This window comes from Petromyzon marinus, chromosome 49 (genome assembly GCF_048934315.1).
Source record: "Petromyzon marinus isolate PM22_M1 ecotype Great Lakes invasive population chromosome 49, UKy_Petmar_22M1.pri1.0, whole genome shotgun sequence".
Classification (NCBI taxonomy): Eukaryota; Metazoa; Chordata; class Hyperoartia; order Petromyzontiformes; family Petromyzontidae; genus Petromyzon; species Petromyzon marinus.
This window is the reverse complement of record NC_133715.1, coordinates 1,825,187-1,849,612: the sequence shown is the minus strand read 5'-3', so window position 1 is coordinate 1,849,612 and position 24,426 is coordinate 1,825,187. Positions and strand designations below refer to the sequence as shown.

The window sequence follows — 24,426 nt, the reverse complement described above, 5'->3', positions numbered from 1 at the left end:
TATTCTGATTCTGAAAAAGAGATATGTAGCTCAGTGAACCTTACCTGGTCAAATATAAATAATTGTTTAGTTTTTATAATATCTCGCCAGGTGGGGAATTTAATCCCTTCACGCGTGTCGCCAAGAAATGTAATCGGCCGCACTTGGGAGAAGGCTTGCGAGGACGCATGGGCCAGTAGACGTGTTCTTCTCGCTGCCCATGCCACAAACTCACCTGCAGGTTGAGGAAGTCTTCAATGGACTGCGGGTCACCGTTGTCCGCGGAAGGTGCCGACGAAGTAGCCACCGCGTCCGTCACCGTCATCACAGTCTCACTGTGAACATCGAACAAAACTCAAGCAATATGAAATATACACTGCACAGCCCGTGTGCGATACTTTTGTCAGTCTACTGCTGGATGAGGGTCTCCCCCACACCGTACGGGTCCTAGGGGGGTTATTTGGCCATACGTCACCACATTGGTTATTGCAGGGTGTGAATTCTGGGTTTCCATACCTTCTTGGGGTCTCTACGCGAGTCTATGCAGGTCGATAGGTCTCTATCCGGGTCTACGAGTCTTTATGTGAACCTAAGATAATAATGACAATTTACTGTCCTCTATCATCCACTACCAAATGAAGGCCTCGGTATCCTAATATGTATGGATGCTGAACTTCTTCCGCACCGCACGCAGGCAACCGTGCTAATGGTAGGTGCAGGGAAGAACGACAAACTAAAAGCATAGCTCCAGTGGCTTCACGTCAGAAGAGCGTTCCAGACGGTTGCAGAAAATGGGGTTATTAGACCATGCTGGTCAGTGCCGGTTGAAGGTGGGGAGCATAGATTTGGGGATAGTACAACAATGGATTTTCCCGGACTGCCATCTGGCACAAGCAAAGAAGTTCCACATCCGCACAGCCGTGCACAACAACCCGTTGCGTGCGTGGTGGGCACCCATTCCACTAGCGCGATAGGGAATTTATTATTTAACATCGATCTATGTGTGTGCGACATATTCGATTTCACACGAAAGGCGGTTGTTTTTGCGCTGCTTTCTATCCGCTTCGTTGCTCTAGTTTTGTTACATACGGGTGTCTTGAGTTCTCACCACCAAGTTAAACAAAATAAGCCTTAAACTTTATCGTCCAAGAACTATTCAGGTTCAATCCTGCTTAGCCTCTGGGATCCGATGAGATCAAGTACATCGGTTGGCTACGCATGATGTTAAAGAAGTTCAACATACATAAGCTTTTTTTTGGTTTAGGTCACGTAAATAAATGTGTCGTTAAATCCGCCACCACCCAACACAACCAATTAGTAGGTTTGCCACGTAAACAGAACGTGCCAATTCGTTACTAGTACAGCACTAACCGGTGTGTTGGAGAGTAAACCCACTACAACATTTACAATTCGTGTACCGTGACGTTAGGCGATCTAACCCAAAAAAACTATTTTATGGATATTGGTCATGCAAGCCTACGTGTTAAACATACACACATACATTGCAGCAAATATGCGCAAACATTTTTTTAAATCAAATACAGTGGTACCTCGGTATACGTCGTTAATTCGTTCCAGAAGGTAGGACTTATACCGAAAATGACATATACCAAACGAATTTTTCCCATAAGAAATAAAGGCAAAGGAAATAATCCATTCCAGAGTATAAGAAATTATATTTTATATGGCATATTATACATTAATGGGGTTGTATACAATAATTTAGACACTACTTATTACTAAAATGCATACATACGTTAAAAGAAACGCATAAATTAAAATAAATTAATCTCTTTTTTCACATCAATCGTGATCCTAACCATTCTCTTTGTAGCTTGGCTTTTCTCACTGACCTTCTTAGGACCAATCTTGAATGAATTCGCAAAAAAATTAACGTTAAAATTACAAAAAACACGTGAAAATTCACAGAGTTATAGCAAGGGTTGTGCACTGAACGAGATCTACAGGCAGACTGAGGAGCGGCGCTTTGTCTCAGTCGTGAACGGGGTCTACGCGGGCACGCGGCGACTCATCCAGACCCATACAAGTTCTAGCAAGCGCGTCGTATTCCAAGAAAGACGTCGTATCCCAAGACATCTTTTTCTCGTCAAAACACGACGTATACCAAATTCGACGTATTCCAAAGCGGTCGTATACCGAGGTATGACTGTATTCAATACTGTGGATTTAAACAATACTGTGGGATGGGGGAGCGTGTGCTTGTGGGGTGGCTGGGGGAGGGGGGTAGGTTGCATAATGATCCAACCCAATGTGCTCTTCAGACCCTCCACCACCCAACACCGCCAAACAAATGAAACTCTCTCACATACAAGCGTTTAATGACGTGCCACGTTTTATAATGTATTTGCTAGGGAAAGGCACAGGAGGGGGAGGACTTGAAGCTGCACTTGGGCAGCGTGAATAATTACAAAGGAGTTCCAGACGACAGGGGCAGAAGAGGGGCAGTGAACTCGCGCTGAGCGGAGAGCGACTCAGGGTTATGGCAGTAGGCACTGGCTGCTCGTGTGGAAAGTATAATTAGAGGGGCAGAGACAGATGACATGCACGCATTGAAAATGATCGTGTCCTGGCCGTGAGATTCACGAGCATGTATCATTGGCGTAAGAATAAATTCTAATCGGTGAACTGTTAGATGCCTGCAATGTTCTGAAGCGTAATTTAGTGGGGGGTATATGGTGGAGAGATAGAATGACAAAGTTCTGGAGCAGGTTCAGGAGGAGATAAGTTTAAGAGAACAACCCAGGAAAGGCAAACGACGTGGATTGGGGGGCACGTTCTGAGAGATGAGAGTTTAATGAGGGAAGTTCTGCAAACATGTTAGGAAATAGGTCAAGAGGCGAAGAAAGATGCTACTGGATGACTTGAAAGGAAGGGGGGATGGACAGTGAAATGAAAGACCTGCCACTGAGCAGAAGACTAAGAAGAGAGGAGTTGAGAGAGAAGGCTATCTATGTTAGCCGATGCCACGACCTCATCACACCTATAGAAGACTTGGTTGATGTTCTCAGCCAGTTTCTCCTGGAGCCTTGAGTCGCCCAGCAGCGTCTCCAAGGCTGTCTCCAACACTTGGTGCTGCACGCCCACACACACACACACCAATACCCGCCATTCGCCACTAACTGACGGTGACGTCACCACGGCGCCTGTACCAAGCTAGGTGTAATTTGAGGCAACGTTAAGTGTAAAAGGCTTGCTGACAGGTTACGGGTCAGACCCAGGTGCCAAGGGTTGACCAAATGAGATTACTGGCAGATGCACCAACTGTGCCCAATACGCCCATTACTAGCCGCTCGAACCCTGTGTTGTGTGCTTAATCTTGACACCACTGGAGACTTGTAGATCCACACGGAGACGGAGCTTCATGTAAGGGCTTGCGCCAGTTGTTTATTTAACATCTTCTCACACACTGATTACACCCTGTGTACTGCACACTCACTGCCTACACTCCACACCCGACGCCTGCACCCGTTATGGTGCGCGTCAGAACTCTGGCCTGCACGTGGAACTGTCTCCCATTATTCTACGCCCAGGCACGGCATCCCCTCGTCTGCCCCGGGCGGGGGCACGCCATCACCACCCGGCGACGAGGTGGGGCTTCTAACCCTCTAGCCTTCCCTCGGCGGCGGCTGGGCTGTTCCCACTGCAGGCACGCATTCCCATCTCCACTCACACTCCACAACCCAGGGGAAAGGTACTGGGGATTCCCAAGCACACCCGCAGGCTACCCTAGCCTGGTGCTAATTTCCCCCTACCCTGGGTCCCATCGCTCCCCCAGGTGAAGGGTACTGGGGAGGTCCCTAGCACACCCAAAGACTACCTTAGCCTGGTGCTAATTTCCCCCTACCCTGGGTCCTAACTTCTAACTTCACACGTTCCTGGCTCCTCGCGACGACCCCGCTTATGTCCCGGGCCCCAACCTAAATACCCAAGGGGGACATGACGTCACCGTCCCGCCTGCCGTGCATGACGTCACTCTCTGACGTCACTGCACCGGAGAGTGAGCATGACGTAACGTCATTAATTACTACTCTAAACCTGTAAGAGACCCTCCCCCACCTGTTGCCACTGCCCCCCTCCCCGCACCCACCCCCACCGTGACGGACTGAGGACACATCATACAAAGGCTTAAGTTCTCACCAAATATTTCCCGGGTCCTGGGAAATCCGGGGTAGGTATGTGACTAGTAGCCACTGTCATCACATAAAGGTATACCGAAATTAAGCAATTATAGCTTGGCACCTCACCGACAGACTCTCTGCGGTCATTTCCAGAGCGGCTCCGTCTCCACCCCGGTCTTGAACTGAGAGTGAAATCGATAGTTTATGCGCGGAGCTGCTGCTGCTGCTGCTGCTGGGACTGGTGGTGGTGCTGCTGGTGGTGCTGCTGCTGCTGCCGCCACTGCTGCTACTGCTGGCAGAAGACGCCAAGATGCCAGGCGCCTGGCTCACCGGGTCAACAATCTGTCTCACCAGAACCCTGGTTGGGGTTTTGGCGACATCATGGGCAGGACAGACGAGTTATTCAGAACAGCGCGCGGAGTTTTAAAGATACGGCACCAAAAACAACTACCCCATCTTATCTATGGGACCTTTTTGGCAGTATCCCTTTCTGGCAATAAAACTTGAAGTGTTAAGATGTTCAAACACAAAATAGATACATATGCAAGGCATCAAGTATGCATGAAATAAACGTATTTGTGGTGAAACATGCAAACAAACGTGCTCTGATAATGTACGCATTGTGTTGAAACTGATTGGCCTACACCAGAGGCCACCTTGTTTATGGCTTTGTCTCACCAGTGTCAGACCAGAGAATGCCAAAAGGCAAACAGTACAAAGGCAATGTAAGTATCAAAGTATTAATAGCTCGGATTGAGCAGTTTTATCTGTGGAACCTTTTTGCCAGCATCAGAGCATGTTTGTTTGCAGGTTTTGCCACAAGTATATGTGGTTAATGCAGACTTGACGTCAACATTTTAACACCTGTTTAACACATGCTTTCACGACCATAATTATCTTAACACCTCCTGTTTAATTGCCAGAAAGGGTAGTGCCTATATTTTTTTGAAATCTGATATTATTTTGTAGATATGGGCACGTGAGGCCACCCTACGCGAGCCACATGCTTTCCGGTTGAGTGTGACAGCCACAGATTTTAATACGAGGCAAGGACTTGGCACTGTAAGCCATATCAATGCGTGGCGAATGCAGGGAGTTGTTGTAGCATTCGAGGAATTGTAAGAAACCCAACAACATTTACAATTAAGAGTATGACATTTCACTGTGTAATTACAAGCAGCTCAAGAGTGAAACATGAGGAATTCCCCCGCAATTCTGGCTATCGCCTGATGAAGCTGGTCGTACTTGAATTGTATATGTTGTGGGTTTACTCTCCAACACACCGGTGTGCTGAACTAGTAACTAATTGTCATGTTTTATTTACGTGACAAACTTTACTTATTGGCTGTGTCGGATGCTGGCGAGTTAACGGCGCATTTATATTTATGAGATCCAACCCAAAAATACTTATTTTATAGATAATTGTAACAAATTAAAAACTCCTCGTACTACGTAGCCTTAGCTTGGCAGACCTTCCAGAAGAGACCTTGGAGACACAGCCAGTAAGTCACGTGTTAAGGTTCTTAATCTGTGAATTATCTTCCAGTTGCATCACACTCTCCACACAACGAGCACCACGTGACTCCACGGAAAACCTACCCGGATCGCAGCACAGTGCTGGACACCACGCGTCCTCCACTCTCCCTGCTCGAGAGGCTGCTCCCGAACCCTGCGCACGTCAGCAAACAGTGTACGGAGGAAGCGCAGCGAGTACAACGGTATGTGAGCTCATGCAGTGGTAATGGTCGTGGCCCCATAGCGACAATTTGCTGGGTTCGATTCGAGACTCGGGCGCCGTTCTCCGCGACGTTTGTACGTTCTCTCCCCTCTCGGTCGGTCAATCGGTCTTTATTTAACACGCTACTATCGCCCTTATTAGAGTAGGAATCAGTGCACATTACAGCACAATGGGAACGATACAGGGGGCACAGAGCAAAAGGAATGCAAATAAAACCTGTCACGATCTCAACAATAATTTACAATAAACATTGTAAAATTTACAATAAACATTGTAAATTATTGTAGTGGCTTAATGGCCATCCATTATGGATGTGAAGCTCCATCGATTAATACATTATGCCGACCGCAAGAGGATCAAATTGAGTTATGAAAGAACCGAATATTTGTTTATCTTGCACAAAAAACACACAAATGTTCCTTGGAGGCTAATTGAATGAACAAGACGAACCAAAACAGAAGTTAATGGGACATACGACAGGGAACGAGACAAAAAATAATTTATTACCGAGCCGAGCCATGATAAGTTTGTGGATGAAGAGTCACGAATTATGAATACTACGGACATGATGGCATAAACAAACAATACAAGACAAAGATCCCCCGTATAGCCTTAACAGACTTGGGGAAAGTGCTGTTAGCGAGCACCAGTACAGAACACTGCAGACATCACAAACAAGATAAAAAAATCTAACGATTTTCTGCCCAAATCATGAGTCATGACAATTCATCGAATCGCCAAGGGAGAAGTGGCGCATTCCATGCCCAATCACAACTCCCAAGATGCACTGGGTTTTGGGAGCTCAGGAGTTCGTCCTCTCAACCTGCTCGAGACGCTATGGAACACCCGTGGAAAACAGCAGGTCACTGAATAGTAATAATGACTTTTTATTTATTTAGCATCGTTATTCATGCAAATTGCATCTCAAAGCGCCGCGGAATTTGTAACGTGTTCAGTTTTTTGCACCGGGGCGTTGCAAAGGCAGCCAGAACGGGCTGCCTTCCGACAGGCCTTGTGGTTCTCTATTTGGAAGTCCGGCCAACGCCATGCACGAGTGTTTCTACGTGTATTAGGAAGGCGGGGAAGCCTGGATGACGAGTTGTCGACGAAGCTCGTGCCATTGGCAAGTGTGAGCGCTTCTGCCGGCGCATTCGCGGGTTGCAATACAGCCCCATATCGGGCAGCCTTCCACAGCTGTGCTAAGCACCCAAGCACTGTCCAGACTCTAGCAGCTTAGCACAGATTGGGCACTTTATGAATGCTTTGGTCAAAGCGACACAAACAAAAGTACAAACGTTTATTGCTTTAATAAATTATCATCGTAAATAAGCAGATCTTTTGTGCATAGTTCAATGCGTTCATCGTAAAAAGTAAACCACTTCAACCGATCCAACTACACGCGCGCCCATCGGGTGAGCTCGCCTCACCGGCCAGTATCTTCGTGGCGGGCCCAGCCTCGGATGGGTCAGCGGAGCTGCCCAGCAGCGAGCAGACGTCCGCCGAAGGCGTAAGCGTCACGGTGGGTCTGGGCCGGAGGGCCGAGCCGAGCGACGACAGCAAGGCCTGCCCCGGCATCGAGGTCCCCGGCGCCGGCGGTTGCACGGGGCACGCGGACGGTGGGGTCAGCATGTACGTGACGGCCGTGCAGTCGGAGGGCGGCCTGGCGAGCACGAGTGGCAGCTGGACGCCGGCCATCGCGGAGGGGTTCGGCTCCAACGGTGGGGGCGACGACGACGACGACGCGGATAAAACCGTGGACGACGACAACGGAGAAATCAGCAGCAGCGGCGAGGAGGAGGACGTGGGCATCAAGAGCGCGGCCGACACGATGGCGGCGGGGGAGGAAGACGCAGGGGTGAGGTTGGAGGTCGAGGTGTGCGGAGCCCGGGGAGGCGGTGTGCGGGTGTCGACGGTACTCGCCGTGACCGGGCTCTGCGTGGACGCCGTTGAGCTGCCCTTCGCGACGGACTTCGCCACCGATGCTGGGCGCACAAACAGGGGAGGGACACGGTTGACCTCGACTACGGGCCCCCTGGGCCTCCAGGCACTAGTCCCGAGAGCCAGCGCTGACGTTAAGCCAACAAGACATGTGGCCAAACTTAAATCTTAACTTCTACTCGGCCACTGCTGATTTAAGTGGGGCGCCGTGATGGCGAGATGCTAACTACCTCGCCCGGTTGTGCAGGAGGACGTGGGTTCAATCCCGACCCTGACGCCTGCTATATTTGGAGTTTGCATGTTTCTCTCCCTGTGATTGAGTGGATTTTTCTCCGGGTCCTCCAGTTTTTCCCTCCACATTTAGAATCAACATGCATGTAGAGTATTAAGCTGCTATAAATTTCCACGTGATAAGTGACTTCGTTGATCTATCATTTGTGACCAGGTCACTTAAAAGAGCTATGCAGCTCAGTGGGCCTTACCTGGTCAAATTTAAACAAGTCTAAAAAATATAAAAATGTTAAGTGGCCCAACTCCATAGCCGGTGTAGGGGGAAATGCTTGGTCCAACCTAGGATAAGGAGCAACACTCTATCGTGAAATACAAGGCATATTCAATTGGTATTACATTTAACGTTTATATTCATTTAGCGTGCAAATAGGAAAGCCTCAAGATGAATTTTCTACATTGGCCAATTCCTTCTGAATTAGGGTTTTTTACATGTGGTAGGAAATAATATTCACATAAGTCTGTGCAGTCATGTCAGGAACCTACTTACTGTACTTACTTGTTGTACGACCTCCGATTAGCACGGTTGGCTACACACAGTGCAAAAGAAGTTCAACATACATACTATGAAGTGTGCCTGATGTTCCCGCATTTCACTGGCACCAAGTCTGTACAAAACTCTTTTGAATGATACGGGGAAGTGACTTCCGCCAGAATGTGGGTAATAAAAACACCCATTCTCGCAACAACAGCACTAAAAATACATCGCCATTATTTTTAACGTACCCGTTATTTATTGTCAAGGTTCATTTGATGCAGAAACGTTCGATACCTGGCTCAGGGAGGCGACTGGAATGTGTGGCGAGACGCACGGAGGAGCCGCCATGCTCGCCTGGTGAAGCCTGCGACCCAGACGCATTCTGGTATTGTCTACGCGGCAGACGACAACACGGCATTGGTGAGCAACGGCAGACGTCTGTCGACTTCACAGCCACGCGCAGAACGACAACGCAACGTGGCTTTAGAGAGCAATCTGAATGTACGGAACAGTGTATGGTGATGCTGTGTTGGCACTGGTGCGCAAACACAAATAATTAAGAACTACACATTCGTCGTGAAGAATGGGGCCGTAAGTGAAAAAAAAGATGTCATAGGCGATGTTGCTGACAATGGCGCTTGATGTGCTATGATTAAGTTAATTGAATAAAATGTCGCCTTCTATATTGTTTTTCCCTTTAAGGCAGTGTTATTGATTTGTGCTGATTTTGTTTGAATGTAGCAGTTCAACATTGGTTTAAGCAAGCCTGACTGCTGATGAGACACTGAATGTTGAAACTGGTCCAGTTTGCTTACAGTGAACCAATGCTGGTGTCACTGTGGTTATAGTAAAAAAATAAAATCCGGTCTCGAACCTGCTTATCTTTCGAGGTCTGATGGGATTGGATGCATTCTCGGCACTTTGGTCAAAGGTTTCTTTTTTACATCAGTACAATAACACCCCAGTTTATGTCACAGATGCGTTCCTGAAATGTACGATTATGAATATCGAAACGCAGTAAATGAAAGCGATTCACGGGGTAGTAGTAGCTGATGGTAAAGGCGAAGGCTGAGAGGCGACAGAAAACGACAAGAGACGGACGATGCTCTCAGCGACGTAAGTGTGGGGTTGAGGCGACGTTAATCGGGTGGCGGTGTTAATAATGAAGTGACGACGTTTTTGCGAAATCACGAAAAAAGGGGAAGATGTAAAAACGGCGGTGTGCCCGTATATTTTCACGGACTGTGACCGTTTTGATAAATAAAATGGTACGGTTGCACAGTTGTCGCTTTCCAACAAGTGAAAGACACACACCTGATCTGTGTGAGCAGTTGCTCCAGCCTCTTCCATAGCACACACAGGACCCCCGCCGGATTGCTCGACACATCTGTCGCACGGGCAGACGCGCAGAGAGGCGGTCACTTCGGCTCGTGCCAGACGGCTCAGGCAGGGACTTATGACTACGATTAGACTAATTTTATTTTACCAGGTAAGGCCCACTAAGCTATATTGCTCTTTTTCAGAAGCGACTTGGCCACAAATGACAGCTCAACGAATTGGCTCATCATGTGGAAATTTATTTCAGCTAAATACTCTAAACGCATGTTTATATGAAGGGAAAAAAAGAGGACCCGGAGAAAAATCCACGCGGCTACGTGGGGAACATGCAAACTCCAAATATAGAGGCTTCAGTCAGGATCGAACCCACGGCCTCCTGCATACCGGGTGAGGTTAACATCTCGCCATCGTGGCGCCTTGATGAGGTCGCCCTTCGTTGGGTTTTAACTAGGCATGTAACGAGTACCGTATTTTCCCGCATATAACCCGCGGGGTATACCACTTTTTACAAACAAAACAAGACCCTGCGGAATATATGGAAGTGCGGGCTATTCCAAAAATATTTTACACGTGTGACATGTCATAACGCTATCCACTGTGGAACACTTACATTTGACTAAAGCACTGCTGAATAAACCACTCGCACTAAAATTGCACATGTTATCACGTTTTAAATAATTCGAATTGTTTGTACAATGAAATGACAAAGTTTGAAGTGGGCGCACTTTGTTTACCGGCGACGGAAGAGCTGGGGGGAGAGAGAGGTAGGGGGGGGGCGGGGCAACGGCGTTACCGTAGTGCCGCTATTGTCTGCGCAGGGCGCTATCTACCAGTGCTAAAACTGTACTTGCTTATCTACCAGTTATGTGTTACTTATTTATTGGATATTTACTTTTGTTACTTATTTACTGTTTTAAGTTCACTCGTTTCCGGTTAGTTTGTTTTCTTTGTGCACATTATGATTTTAATGTTAACAATTCATAGTGAATGTATTACAAATGTAAACTTCGTATTAATATGATGGAATGAAGCTGTGGTAACGACGTTAAAGATATGAATGCATGCAGGGTATATGGAGGTGCGGGCTATCTGAAATTTGTTTTACACAAAACGCTATTTTTGCGGGGTATATGCGTCTGCGGATCATATGCGTATGCGGGCTATATGCGGGAAAATGCGGTAATCAATTTAGGTGTATGCATTGCAAATGTTACGTTTATGCTAACAAAACTAATATAACAGAATGGGGCAGACAATACCACACTAGACAGTCCAATAATACACAGAAAGTAATAATTTCTTCAATTAAATTTTTATCCCAAATGGATACATTTGAATCGACTCAAGGACTGAGAGGGTGAATTGTTGTTTGCCGAGTTTTAACCGAACCGATTCAGTGCAATGAGAAGAATTCAAGCCATTTCAAAAGTAAGGTCATTATCATCGTCACGCTCATTCAAGAAGCTGGGCAAACCACTGAATTCAGGAGCTTCTTGTTTGGGAGTCTGGAGAGTCAATTATTCTCTCCTGGATAAATAAATAAAAATTGTCTCCTGCAAAATGAGCCCAAGGTGGCACTCACCTCCATTTATGGTCGTGAGCCATTGGTGTAATTTGCATATTCTTATGCTGGGGTTATGGATATTGTTAAATATGTTCATGATGCCACCAAGTAAATGTAATCCTTGGATCGTGAGGCGGTGACTCATTCATGGGACAGTCATTGCAACATTAAAAGTATTTGTGTGCTTTAATCAAAGGAATGGCTGGATGGACAAGCAAAAAATACAGCCCTCTATTGAAAAGCAATACACGGCAGCAATGAGCCGCAGCAGAAGTTGCAGTGATGAAGAGTTTCCCGTATTGTCTAATCAGTCACTCATTTTATGATGGACACCAGCATAAGCAATACATTCTTGCAGTGAGCAATTGCATCATCATGAACAAGCACATTATCTATGGTTAATGTAGTTGTACCCATTGAGACAAAAATATTTTCTGGCATGACTGGGCTTGCAAAGTCATCAAAATCAATCCATAGCTGGATGAAGGCCTGCCCAAGCTGTTATGTCTCACGATGCTGAGATGTTTTACGCCACCTTGCCACTCAACACGAGATGATTTCATCACTCCATTTCCCGATCAATATTGTTATTGGGTTAAGCCACGTGGCAGTTTTACACCAAAATTATTGTCAGTAACATTGTTCCAAATGACAAGATTGTCACGTTAACAAAGATTATTTGCCCACGCCAATGTATTGATCAAATTTTGACAAATAAAGTTTAGCTGGTGGCTTAAGACTTTTCATGACTGAACTCAACATCAACATTCATCTTTTCGCTGCTTTGTGCTTCATCAGGCCGTGAGCTCAGATATCAAATGCTCCACTTTATCTTAATTTGTGCTTAAGGTATCCACCGTGACATCAGCCACTGCCAAAACATGGGTCACTTCCATTTAATCGTCATTGCTCCATCTCCCTTGCAAGGTAATGGTACAAATAATAATCATGGTATGGAAACTAATAAAAAATATGGAACAGTGTGCCTTATCCTCCACTCAACTCCCAGCAAATCAGCGGTACCACGGCCATGAGCACATCCCTTCTCCTCCTGAGTGTGGCCGCCTCTTGAGGCACAGGTGACGTACCTTTAGATTTGATAGCGACGTACTCCTCAAGAATGGACGTCAGGCTGCGTCCAAACAGCGACTACATAACAAACCACACAGCCACGTCGCAACAGCATTTACTCAGACACTCTGACGCCATGCCTCTAGGCAAACGTCAAAACTAAACTATTTTTAATTTACCAGGTAAATCCCACTGAACTGCTGTATAGCTCTTTTTCAGAAACGACCTGGCCACAAATGATAACTAAATGAAGTGGCTTGTGATGTGGAAATTTATACCGAAAGACCCAAATAATATAAAAAAATTCATAGCAGCCAAATATTCTAAACTTGGGGTTGTTCAGGGGCACCTGTGGCACCCCTCACAACCATTTACGGCCTTCGGCCAGGATAGTCACAAAAACATTTTTCACACAAACGACGCATTCACGTAAGCACCCGATGCTCCGTTTTGAAGTTTTAAAATGAAACATCTTTGAATTGTATTGTTTTAAATGAGATAATTGCTTTTCTTCACTAAAAGCTTATAACATTTTACATCTGGAAGACTTAATTGAAAAGGACATTTCGTGTTAATTTTCTCTCGTCATTAAGTAGATGGCCTTGCTGGGGGTTCGGTTCGATGCGGACTTTCACCTGTTTGGGATTGCGGGATCGAGATAAGGCGACATAGAGCTGGCCGTACGAGAAGACCGCCGTCTGCAGATCGATTCCAACGTGATCAAACGTCTATCCCTGAGCCTCCGTCGTTCATGCAGGGGGCGCGTATGTTTGCAGCGCCCCCTGCATGAAAACGACTGAAAGTGCAGCGTTCATCACAGATAGATAAAGTTGTGCGCTTATATAAGAGCATGCATGTTGATTATAAATATGGAGGGAAAAACCAGAGGACCTGGAGAAAAATCCACGTGACCACGGGGAGAACATGCAAACTTCAAATATATAGGTATCAGTGTCTGGATCGAACCCACGACGTGCTGTATACCACTCGGTGAGGTAGTTAACATCTCACCACTGCGGTGACCTGAACACTTTCACTATCTGCACAAAGATAGTGGTGGAAACGCCACACTTCCATTGAGGGGCCAGTCTCGGCATAGGACAACAATGGTTGACTTCCCACACAGGAGTACCTATTTTATCAGCCCGAGGGTAATGATCGGCGAAGTCAAACTCCCTGGTCAGAATTTTAACTCACGAGCTTTCTCTGTTGGCAGCCAAACCAGCGGCGGATGTTCCACACTGCTGTAGTGTAGGCCAGCCAATTTAGTTTACTTACGTAAATGGTACTAATTTTAATGACCGCAAATGGATAATGGGCATAGTGAACTAATGACTGGGATTCGGAATTATAACCTTACAATTCTGAGTCAAGCTCTATAACGTCAGTGACACCATAAAAATAGTACTAAAAGTACTAAGAATCTCAACAGTGATAGAATTTACAATGTTATATTGTTCCAATATGGGCTAACATTTTAAGGTCACAGGTCATAGCACCCTTGCTGAATGAGCCAATACCACCTATCCAGACAAAGTGTGGGGGATCACGGATTGGGGGCGGGGGGGGGGATGTGCACGGGGAACGTGCAGGGCACTCACTAGCACACACACGGGGCTCACGACGTCCCCGGCAGAGTGGAGCGCATACTCGCGCAGGTGAGGGCTCTCCTGCACGAACACGCGACACGACTCCGTGAGCTGCTCCTGCTGCAGGTAACCTGTGGGCACAACGGGTTCCGCTCGCTCACTCGCTCGGGTCGGCCAAGCGTTTCGCCGTCATCGCCGCTACGCTCCTATCAAGCTGGCACGAGCGGTTTTTAACATTCTCCAACTTAGGTTGAAAGTGTTCATGCATGAGCCCTGTTCCGTCGCTCACAGAAGGTAAGAACGAACTGCTAGGGGGTGACTGACCCACTAATGGAATGTCTGTACATTCTGCGTGCGGGATTGTGGGTTCCAGGATCGGACTCCAAAGTTATTTCCGGATCCTTATGTAAATCTGAAGTATGGATCATCCTCGAAACAAGGGATCGCTGACGACGGGACCGTACTTCGCCACGCCGGGCAGTGCAGATTTACGAAGGTGGAAAAACACAGACGCGGGAGCATATAAGTACTGTACAGTACAGCTAATATTGCTGCACTGCCCTCTACTTCCCAACTCGGACCCTCTCAGCCTATACCAGCAAAGCACAATGTGCGTATACTTTTGACTAATTATTATAATTCTACACCAACTTATAAAGCGTTGCACATGGTTGCTTTTGCTGTAGACCAATACATCAATGTGAAATATGGGCTGAATGCGTTAAGTGTGCGGCGTGCTCTCATGCGACGTGACATTAGCAGCAATTGTTCCAGCACACAACCCAAGCGCATTCTCAAGTTGCAAGGCGCAGTCATCACGGGCTTGACCAAAGGCAAGCGTGAGATTGAGTCGCGGCGGTGTGAGCCCGGAACGGTAATCAATAGCTGCGCCTCATCCCATCACACCTCGGAAGCCAAGCAGTGCTGAGCCTGCACAGTACTTGGATGGGCGCTCGCAATGCACATTTAGTATAGGCGTTGTGGGCAGAGGCAACCTACATTTTTTGATACTCATTCCCACTTAAACAAGCACTGACCAGCGTGGTGAAGTATGGTCAAATATCCATGCCTGACTACAACGGTGCAGAGAGGCCCTCATCCAGCAGCGCATTGGCCCCAAGTGCTGAACACATGTCCACACAGTTCAACTCCGTGTACACGGTGACGATTCCCACCCCCGTGAATCGAATCCACACTGCCATGAACACAAATCTCTCCCCACTGGATATCAGGCGAGACCAGCAGTGGGCTATCTTCATCCGAAAGCACCTCTTCAGCAAATCCGACAGTTACCCAAAGTTCCACTTAGGTCATCTAACTCCCTCTGGCAGCCTCAAAAAGCGCCTTCCTATTTCTCCGAGAATTCCGCTTTCCTAAACTTTGCTGGGTTAAAGTCTCTCCGCGCTGCTGCTGCTGCTGCTCCACGTTTCTGGAACACCAACAACCTTCCTTTATGCTTCATCTCCCAGCTTGGTTCCCCACCCTTCACTCGCCCCACTCATTCGGTTCCTCCCCACGCGACCAAAACGCAGCGCCTACTTTGCACCCTGCACCACAACTTTGATCGCGCTTCTCGCGCTCACCTTTGCAGCTTTGCATTCTCCCCGTTTCAATAACACCTCGTGTTTACGATTGTATGTTTTGTCTTTACTTTGTTGTTGCCGTACCTACGCACAACGGATCTCCCTCGCAAAGAGCCTTGAAACTCGCTCAACTGGATCATCCGTGTAACAAATTAAAAGAACTTTAACAACAAAAAACTCAAAAACACTGCGGCCCACGCGAAACAGAACTGCCCACCGGGGATGGGACCACCTCGCCCGGCACCCGAATCAGGCAAACGGCCAGGCCTGGGAATAACAGCCCTGCGGTGTTTCACGAAGGTCGGGGCACCACGGCTGGCGGCGATGGCGAACGTCGCGACGGAGAGAGGCGCTGAGGCCGCGATCCGAGCTCACCCAGCACGAGTCTGGCTATGTCCGACGGTAGAAGCATGACCCCGCTGCGGCGTTTTTAGACGGCGGCCGTCGCAACCCCGCGACTGCTGGGCCCGAGGGGGTGGGGCGGGAGTAGGGGCGGGGCCTCGCGTGGAGGCGCGGGAACCGTGGGGGCGACCGCGGCGCCTGAGCGAAAAGCCGCTCGGTGCCTGCGCCAATTATATATAATTAAAATATATTGTATCGTATAAACCAATTATACAGTACTTCATATTCTTAGTTTTTTCGGTAAAGTCACGTTGAAGAGAAACAACAAAATAACAAAATATATATAAAACAATAAAAAATTCTCACGACGTTTCGACCATAACTCAAACGGTCATCATCACCTGGTCATCATCACCTGATGATGACCGTTTGAGTTATGGTCGAAACGTCGTGAGAATTTTTTATTGTTTTATATATATTTTGTTATTTTGTTGTTTCTCTTCAACGTGACTTTACCGAAAAAACTAAGAATATGAATTACTGCAGTCACGAAAGCTTTAAATCAAAATTTATACAGTACTTGTTGCGCGATGCGGCTACGTTAACGGTGGCGTTACAAGCACAGATAAAATAAATTAACACGTTTCCGTGTTAATACACAAATGTGTGGCCTGAGGAGAAGGATATACAATAGCGACGTTTCGGGCAATGGTCCTTTTTTATCGTGCGCACACACGCAGAGGCCAGAACTTTAAGTTTATTTGATCTATTACACAAATATTGCAGAGAACGGGTACAGGGTCTCCAAGGAATCTTTCACAACGAACAAACGAGGATTTAACTGTCAACAAAACACACTCGAGTCACAAACATGGCAAGCTCCATAGTTTAATCCAGGGGTCACCAAACTTTTTTCACAGTGGGCCGGATAACTGAAAGAATGACGAGCGCGGGCCGCATAATAAATAAATATTTCATATTCTTAGCTCTTTCGGTAAAGTCACGTTGAAGGGAAACAATAAAATAATAAAATATATATAAAACAATAAAAATTATCATATTCTTAGCTCTTTCGGTAAAGTCACGTTGAAGGGAAACAATAAAATAATAAAATATATATGAAACAATAATGAAATATATATGAAACAATAAAAATTCTCACGACGTTTCGACCATAACCTGATGACGACCGTTGGTGTTATGGTCGAAACGTCGTGAGAATTTTGATTGTTTTATATATTTTATTATTTTATTGCTTCCCTTCAACGTGACTTTACCGAAAGAGCTAAGCATATGAATTACTGCAGTCACGAAAGCTTTAAATCAAAATAAATATTTCTGGAGCGTCGGACCTGTGTTGACAGCTGGAAAATCTTGGGGGCGGGAAAGATGCGTGTTTGTGTGTGTCGCCATGGAAACCATAGTAATGTGTTGCCATGACGTTACCATGGAAACCATAGTAGCGTGTTGCCACGACGTTGCCATGGAAACCATGGTTACATGTTGCCATGACGTTGCCATGGAAACCATGGTAACGTCAGAGCGTAGGCGGAGCTACCACGAGCCGGGGAAGCACTTGGGATGGCGCGAAATAAGCAAACATTACAATAAACAAGAACATCTAGATACAATAATTTAAAATTTTAAATAGTAAATTTAAGGAACATAGCAGTCAGGAGGTCTCCGCACGCGTGAAGATCTCCTGGTATTCTAAACATAATATTTAAACTTAAATTGTATCACAACGTCTCGTGGTTCCATACGTTTTATCAACCAAATTCAAGTACCGTCGGCGGGCCTGATGGACTGGCGCCGCGGGCCGGATGCGGCCCGCGGGCCGTAGTTTGGTGACCCCTGGTTTAATCTAACAAAGACAAAGATCCCCCGAATAGCCTGTACCAGACTGTTGGTGCAAGTGCCGTTAGCGAGCACCTATGAAGGCTACCGGCACTGTGGCACACGCCGGGCCGCCTTTGTCTCCCTCGTGGCGATGTTTACTCCCGGGTACTCCTTTGAGGCTGAGTCGACCTAGTGGGGGGGGAGGAGGACTGGATCAAGACACTCCTCACTGTCTAACTGTGGCATAGACGCGAGAGAGTTGGAAAAAAAGACAGCGCAGAGGCCAGGAAAGGTTTGGCACAGGTGGCTATGAGATGTTAACTGCCTGGTCTAAGGAGGTCGTGGGTTCCATCTCGACCCTGACGATGCCTGCTGCTGCTGTATTTTTGGAGTTTGCGTGTCTCTATCTCATCATCATCACGGTGGCTAGGAGATGTTAACTACCTCGTCTGGTATACAGGAGGTCGTGGGTTCCATCTCGACCCTGACGACGCCTGTTGTTGCTGTATATTTAGAGTTTGCAATGTCTCTCTCTCATCATCATCACGGTGGCTAGGAGATGTTAACTACCTCGCCTGGTCTACAGGAGGTCGTGGGTTCCATCTCGACCCTGACGATGCCTGCTGCTGTATATTTGGAGTTTGCGATGTCTCTCTCTCATCATCATCACGGTGGCTAGGAGATGTTAACTACTTCGCCTGGTCTAAGGAGGTCGTGGGTTCCATCTCGACCCTGACGATGCCTGCTGCTGCTGTATATTTGGAGTTTGCGTGTCTCTCTCTCATCATCACGGTGGCTAGGAGATGTTAACTACCTCGCCTGGTCTAAGGAGGTCGTGGGTTTGATCTCGACCCTGACGATGCCTGCTGCTGTATATTTGGAGTTTGTGTGTCTCTCTCTCTCATCATCATCACGGTGGCTAGGAGATGTTGACTACCTTGCCTGGTCTACAGGAGGTCGTGGGTTTGATCTCGACCCTGACGATGCCTGCTGCTGCTGTATATTTGGAGTTTGTGTGTGTCTCTCTTATCACGGTGGCTAGGAGATGTTAACTACCTCGCCCGGTATACAGGAGGTCGTGGGTTTGATCTCGACCCTGACGCCTGCTGCTGCTGTATATTTGGAGTTTGTGTGTCTCTCTGTCTCTCTCCGTTGTCGCGTGGATTTTTCACCGGGTTCCTGCGGTTTTTCCCTCCACATTTAGAATCAACATCACGCGTTTAGACTATTTGGCTGCTATACATGTCCACAGGTAAGCCCTACTGAGCTATGTAGCTCATTTTCAAATATACAGCAGCAGGCGTCAGGGTCGGGATCGAGCCCACAACCTCCTGCAGACCAGGCGTGGGGGTTAACATCTCACCACCATGGTGCCCTTAGTCGTGCGCACATTAGATTCATAACAATGCATGAAAAGTAACATTTCATACCTCAGATAACTAACAAGGGAAATGTATAACTGGTAATAATATTAATTAATAGTGTAGTTATTTTGATTTAAAGCTTTCGTGACTGCAGTAATTCATATTCTTAGCTCTTTCGGTAAAGTCACGTTGAAGGGAAACAATAAAATAATAAAATATATATAAAACAATAAAAATTCTCACGACGTTTCGACCATAACACAAACGGTCGTCATCAGGTGTGTTTGTGTTATGGTGGAAACGTCGTGAGAATTTTTATTGTTTTATATATATTTTATTGTTTCCCTTCAACGTGACTTTACCGAAAGAGCTAAGAATATAGTGTAGTTATTCATGTTTAAAATGTGTACCTGTAATTTCGATTCCATAAATAGAATCGATTATGAAATATTATGTAATCGGTATGGATTCGTCTGGGATGGTCTCCCCTGGGTCAGCTCTAGCTAGATCTGATTTATTGGGAACATGTAGATAACATGACAGCCTCTTCAGTCGCCTCAATGTCAGCTAAATGCAAAGATAACCTGATTTCCAAGTTCAACCTCCTTTCCAAGAAGAAGCCAGATGCACATGTTCAAAAGTTAGACGTTGACAAGACTTATCAATCAGAGTAACAGTTCAATTTCCAACAGCCTAAAATCGGTTCTAGCTAAAGGGTTTAATTTCGCAGTCACCCCTAAACACATCGATGTGGATGATATCATTGCCCAGGTCGATGTAGCCCTTAAGGGTTTGGGAGACATTGCTGCAGACGTGGCAAGATCAGAAATCGCTGCAATCCTCAAAAACGCTAACACACCTATTAGCGACATCAGCAAGGATGAGCGCTTTGAGCTTTCTTAATTAAAAAAAGAGAGATGACATCGTCATCCTCTCAGCCGACAAGGGCAATGCCACAGTCATCATGGACAAAACCACATACAATAACAAAATGAAGGACCTACTTGATGATGGTAGCTATACAAAAACTTAAAAGAGATCCCACCAACAGCCTCGTTATGAAAACCAACAATATCATCACCGATTCTAAACCTTTAATCGAACCAACCAAGCGGTTTTCCTTAAAACCCTCTGCTGCTAGACCACCCAGATTGGATGGCTTACCAAAAATCCATAAAGAAGGGACACCCCTTCGTCCTATCGTCTCCACCATTGACTCACCCACCTACACCTGGCCAGATTTCTGTCTGAGACCTTAAGACCATTCACTGGTAAGATCGCATCAGCTGTACTTAACTCAGCTCACTTGGTATAATTAATTAAGGACATCTCACTATCTCCAGTTTCGATGTAATCTCTTTGTTTACCAAAGTTCCTACGCCTGACACCATTACAATCATTGAAGATTTTGTTCAACAAGGACTGAATGCTGATGTACTAGTCCTGGTGAGACACTGCCTCACCAAAACTTACTTCACCTGGAATGGAACATTCTACAAACAAGTTGAAGGTACCCCAATGGGTTCTCCCTTATCTCCAGTTGTAGCCAATGTTTTCATGGAACATTTTGAGATGGATGCCATCCAGGCATCCACTCTACGTTCGTTCTTGTGGAAGAGATACGTAGATGACACGTTCATCATCTGGCCGCATAGCCGACCAGCTCTGAACCAATTTCTCAACCACATTAACTCCATACACCAAGCCATCAAATTCACCATGGAGGTGGGAAAGGATGGCAAGTTACCATTCTTGGATGTTTTAATCTAAAAGAAACCAGATGGCTCAATGGGACACTGTCTACAGGAAAGCCACCCATACAGATGCCTATCTAAAACCTGACTCCCACCACCATCCATCCCAGATGAATTCCCTCATCAAAACTCTACACCATAGAGCTCGATGTATTACCGACCATCATCACCTAGCCAATGAACTGGAACACGTACACCAAGCTCTCAAGATGAATGGATATTCAGACTACACAATCCGTAAAGCTATCACCCCAACCCTTGGGAAATCACCATCTGAGGACCCAATCAAAACCATCACCTTGCCATACATAGCAGGGGTCACCAAAATGTTTTCCAAAATCATGAGCAAACACAAGATCCAGGTTCGATTTAACACAGTTCATACATCTTCTTTGGTTCTTTCGGTAAAGTCACGTAGAATGATAATAAAATAATAAATTGATAAAATAAAATAACACAATAATTTTATCAATTTATTATTTTATTATCATTCTACGTGACTTTACCGAAAGAACCAAAGAAGATGAATCATTGCAGTCACGAAAGCTTTAAATCGAAACAGTACATACAATTCGTGATCTGATCCCATCTGTGAAGGATGTGATCCCTGACATGCAATATCCCGGCATCTACAAACTAATCTGTGTCTGCGGCAGTAGTTACATTGGGGGAACTAAGTGACATGTCTCGGACCGTGTTCGTGAACATAAGGCAGATTTGTAACATGGTAGGATCAATACCTCGGCCGTGGCTGATCATTGCTTTAATGCGGTGGGCTCACACGAAATTGATTTCTCTAAGACGAAGGTACTTTGCAAACCCACTGGCTATCAACAAAGATTCGTTCATGAAGCCATCCATATATACAGACACAGACACAATTTCAACCGAGAAAATGGGTGCAAACTTAGCAACCAGTTTAAGTCATAACTGGCTGTGATGTTCCCATCCTGCCACCTTCCGATGTTAGTTGTTATTTTCGGCTCTCTGATTCTACATTAACAGGTTAAATTTCTCACATTAACATAGCCACCTCAGCGCGCTCGCCGTGGAGGCCGCTCACTGATCTTACATTAACATCTTAATTTTTATCTGGCAGCCCTTTAATTGGTGGAAACGCACCACCATCGCGGTCGCCTTCCATTACTTACATTAACATTAGCTGCCCCGCCCATGCTGCTGACATTAGGGCTACGTCCATTTTAAACCTTTATAGACAGTTTGCCTTTAGAAACTAACCCCCCTTCCCTGCTGACGGCCGCTTGTGTTGCGATCGAAACATCGTAGTTTTTGTTTATTTTCTTTGAACCTATCTACGTAACTTTAAGTGCCGTTTTGTTGCTGGCCGCTGGGCGATTTGATCTTTGCAGCCCGTGCTCAGCAAGCATGCCATTTTTTTCATGAATACATGTAATCAATTTCTGTACTGCCATCTCCTGATCAGTCTTTGAAAATGAGACTCTATCCTGGTTTCTTGATTACTCACCTGGTTAGACACAACATAACACTTACAGACTTACTCTTTGGTTCTATTCGGTAAAGTCACGTAGGTAAAAAATAAAACAACAAAAATCACGACGTTTCGGCCACAACACAAGCGGCCTTCATCAGGTGAAGGGATCAGGCTGTCTCGAGGACAGCGCTGGTGTGAAACACAGCCACGCTCAGACCGCGGACCTTTAAGCTGTGTGCGAGCAAACAAGGTGTCCTGACAAAGGAATTAGCATAAAAAATAGCATTTGATTGGCCGATTTTAGAAAAGAGGTGGTGTACGTGCCGGTGGACTTGCCGTTTGGCACGGGGGGGGGGGGGGGGGGGGGAGTTTACCTATTGATGGTGTGAAAAGGGAATTTATAAGAGCTGCGAAAGTTTGGGGTACCACTACTTGAAAAATATACTGTACCATTGAAATTAGTTTAAAGGAATGGTTACTCTGACCGTACCATCCGCCAAGCTGTTTCTCCCTCCATACAGAAACAACCACTTGATACTCCGGTCAAAACCATCACACTACCATATATAGCAGGCATTACTAAAAAGATTTCCAAAATTCTAAACAAACACAAGATCCAGGTCCGGTTCAATACAGTACACAAAATTCGTGATCTGATCCCATCCGTGAAGGATGTCATTCCTGACTTACAGTACCGAGGGGTTTACAAATTGAGTTGTACCTGCGGTGATTGCTATATCGGGGAGACAAAGCGACATGTCTCTAACCGAATTCGCGAGCACAAATCAGATTTGAAACACGGCAAAACGAATTCTTCTGCCGTGGCTGATCACTGTTACAACGCTGTGGGTGATCACGATATAATTTTCTCCGATACCAAGGTTCTTTGCAAACCCACGGGTTTTTATTAGAGATTTGTTCACGAGGCAATTCAGATCTACAAACACAGACACAATTTAAACTGAGAAGATGGTTTCAAATTAAGCAACCATTGGAAAGATGTTCTAAATCGAACGAAACATTAAACTAATTTCAATGGTACAGTATATTTTTCAAGTAGTGGTACCCCAAACTTTCGCAGCTCTTATAAATTCCCTTTTCACACCATCAATAGGTAAACTCCCCCCCCCCCCGCGCCAAACGGCAAGTCCACCGGCACGTACACCACCTCTTTTCTAAAATCGGCCAATCAAATGCTAATTTTTATGCTAATTCCTTTGTCAGCACACCTTGTTTGCTCGCACACAGCTTAAAGGTCCGCGGTCTGAGCGTGGCTGTGTTTCACTCCAGCGCTGTCCTCGAGACAGCCTGATCCCTTCACCTGATGAAGGCCGCTTGTGTTGTGGCCGAAACGTCGTGATTTTTGTTGTTTTATTTTTTACCTACGTGACTTTACCGAATAGAACCAAAGAGTATGGATCCTTGCAGTCACGAAAGCTTTAAATCTAGAACTTACAGACTTGTGTGAAAAAGTGAGCACAGTAATGAATGACGGTGCAGTGGCGTATTCACGTCCTTTATTAAAGAAAGGGGACAGACACCGGCATGTGAACAATATCCTCGCAGCAGCGGCTTTTGGCTGGCCATCGAACAAAAGGCGGCCACTGAATTGCGCACTTTCAGATGAGCTTCTGCGGCCGTCTGGAACGCTCTTCCTTCCGATATTATGAAGCCACTGGAGCGATGCACTTTTAAATGATCTACATTAAAAGCGTATTTATTTAGGATGGCTTTTTGTGTTTAGTTTGTTGTCCTTTCCCTGCACCTCCGAATAGCACGGTTGGCTACGTATAGTGCGAAAAAAAGTTCAACATACATACGCGCATACCATCCCACCGAGATCCGTCACGCTTGGATCACATCCTTTAGCCCACTGCGAGTCCTTACACTCAGTTTGCTCTCATTTAACCAAATTCTGTGATTCATCAACAGAGACGGTGAGTTGAGAGTGGTTTCTACCATAGTCCAA

The 24,426-nt window shown here is 46.1% G+C and overlaps 1 protein-coding gene across 4 annotated transcripts in view; it reads right to left on the bottom strand.

The window, feature by feature from the left end:
- LOC116952888 (uncharacterized) overlaps positions 1 to 16,214 on the bottom strand; it is a 33,548-nt gene extending 17,334 nt beyond the window's left edge. For 2 of the 4 annotated variants that reach the window (XM_032972558.2, XM_032972560.2), the window contains exons 1-10: positions 16,081 to 16,213; positions 14,135 to 14,253; positions 12,551 to 12,611; positions 9,875 to 9,947; positions 8,855 to 8,952; positions 7,284 to 7,838; positions 5,718 to 5,787; positions 4,245 to 4,476; positions 2,981 to 3,072; positions 215 to 314 (exon numbers count right to left, since the gene is read on the bottom strand). In XM_032972558.2, the coding sequence (XP_032828449.2) occupies positions 215 to 314; positions 2,981 to 3,072; positions 4,245 to 4,476; positions 5,718 to 5,787; positions 7,284 to 7,838; positions 8,855 to 8,952; positions 9,875 to 9,947; positions 12,551 to 12,611; positions 14,135 to 14,253; positions 16,081 to 16,117 (1,437 nt within the window). In that variant the 5' untranslated portion in view covers positions 16,118 to 16,213. Of the gene's footprint in view, positions 1 to 214; positions 315 to 2,980; positions 3,073 to 4,244; positions 4,477 to 5,717; positions 5,788 to 7,283; positions 7,839 to 8,854; positions 8,953 to 9,874; positions 9,948 to 12,550; positions 12,612 to 14,134; positions 14,254 to 15,789 lie in introns of all 4 variants that reach the window. The other 2 variants (XM_032972559.2, XM_076074575.1) reach the window with 2 other exon arrangements.
- Positions 16,215 to 24,426: the final 8,212 nt, after the last annotated feature.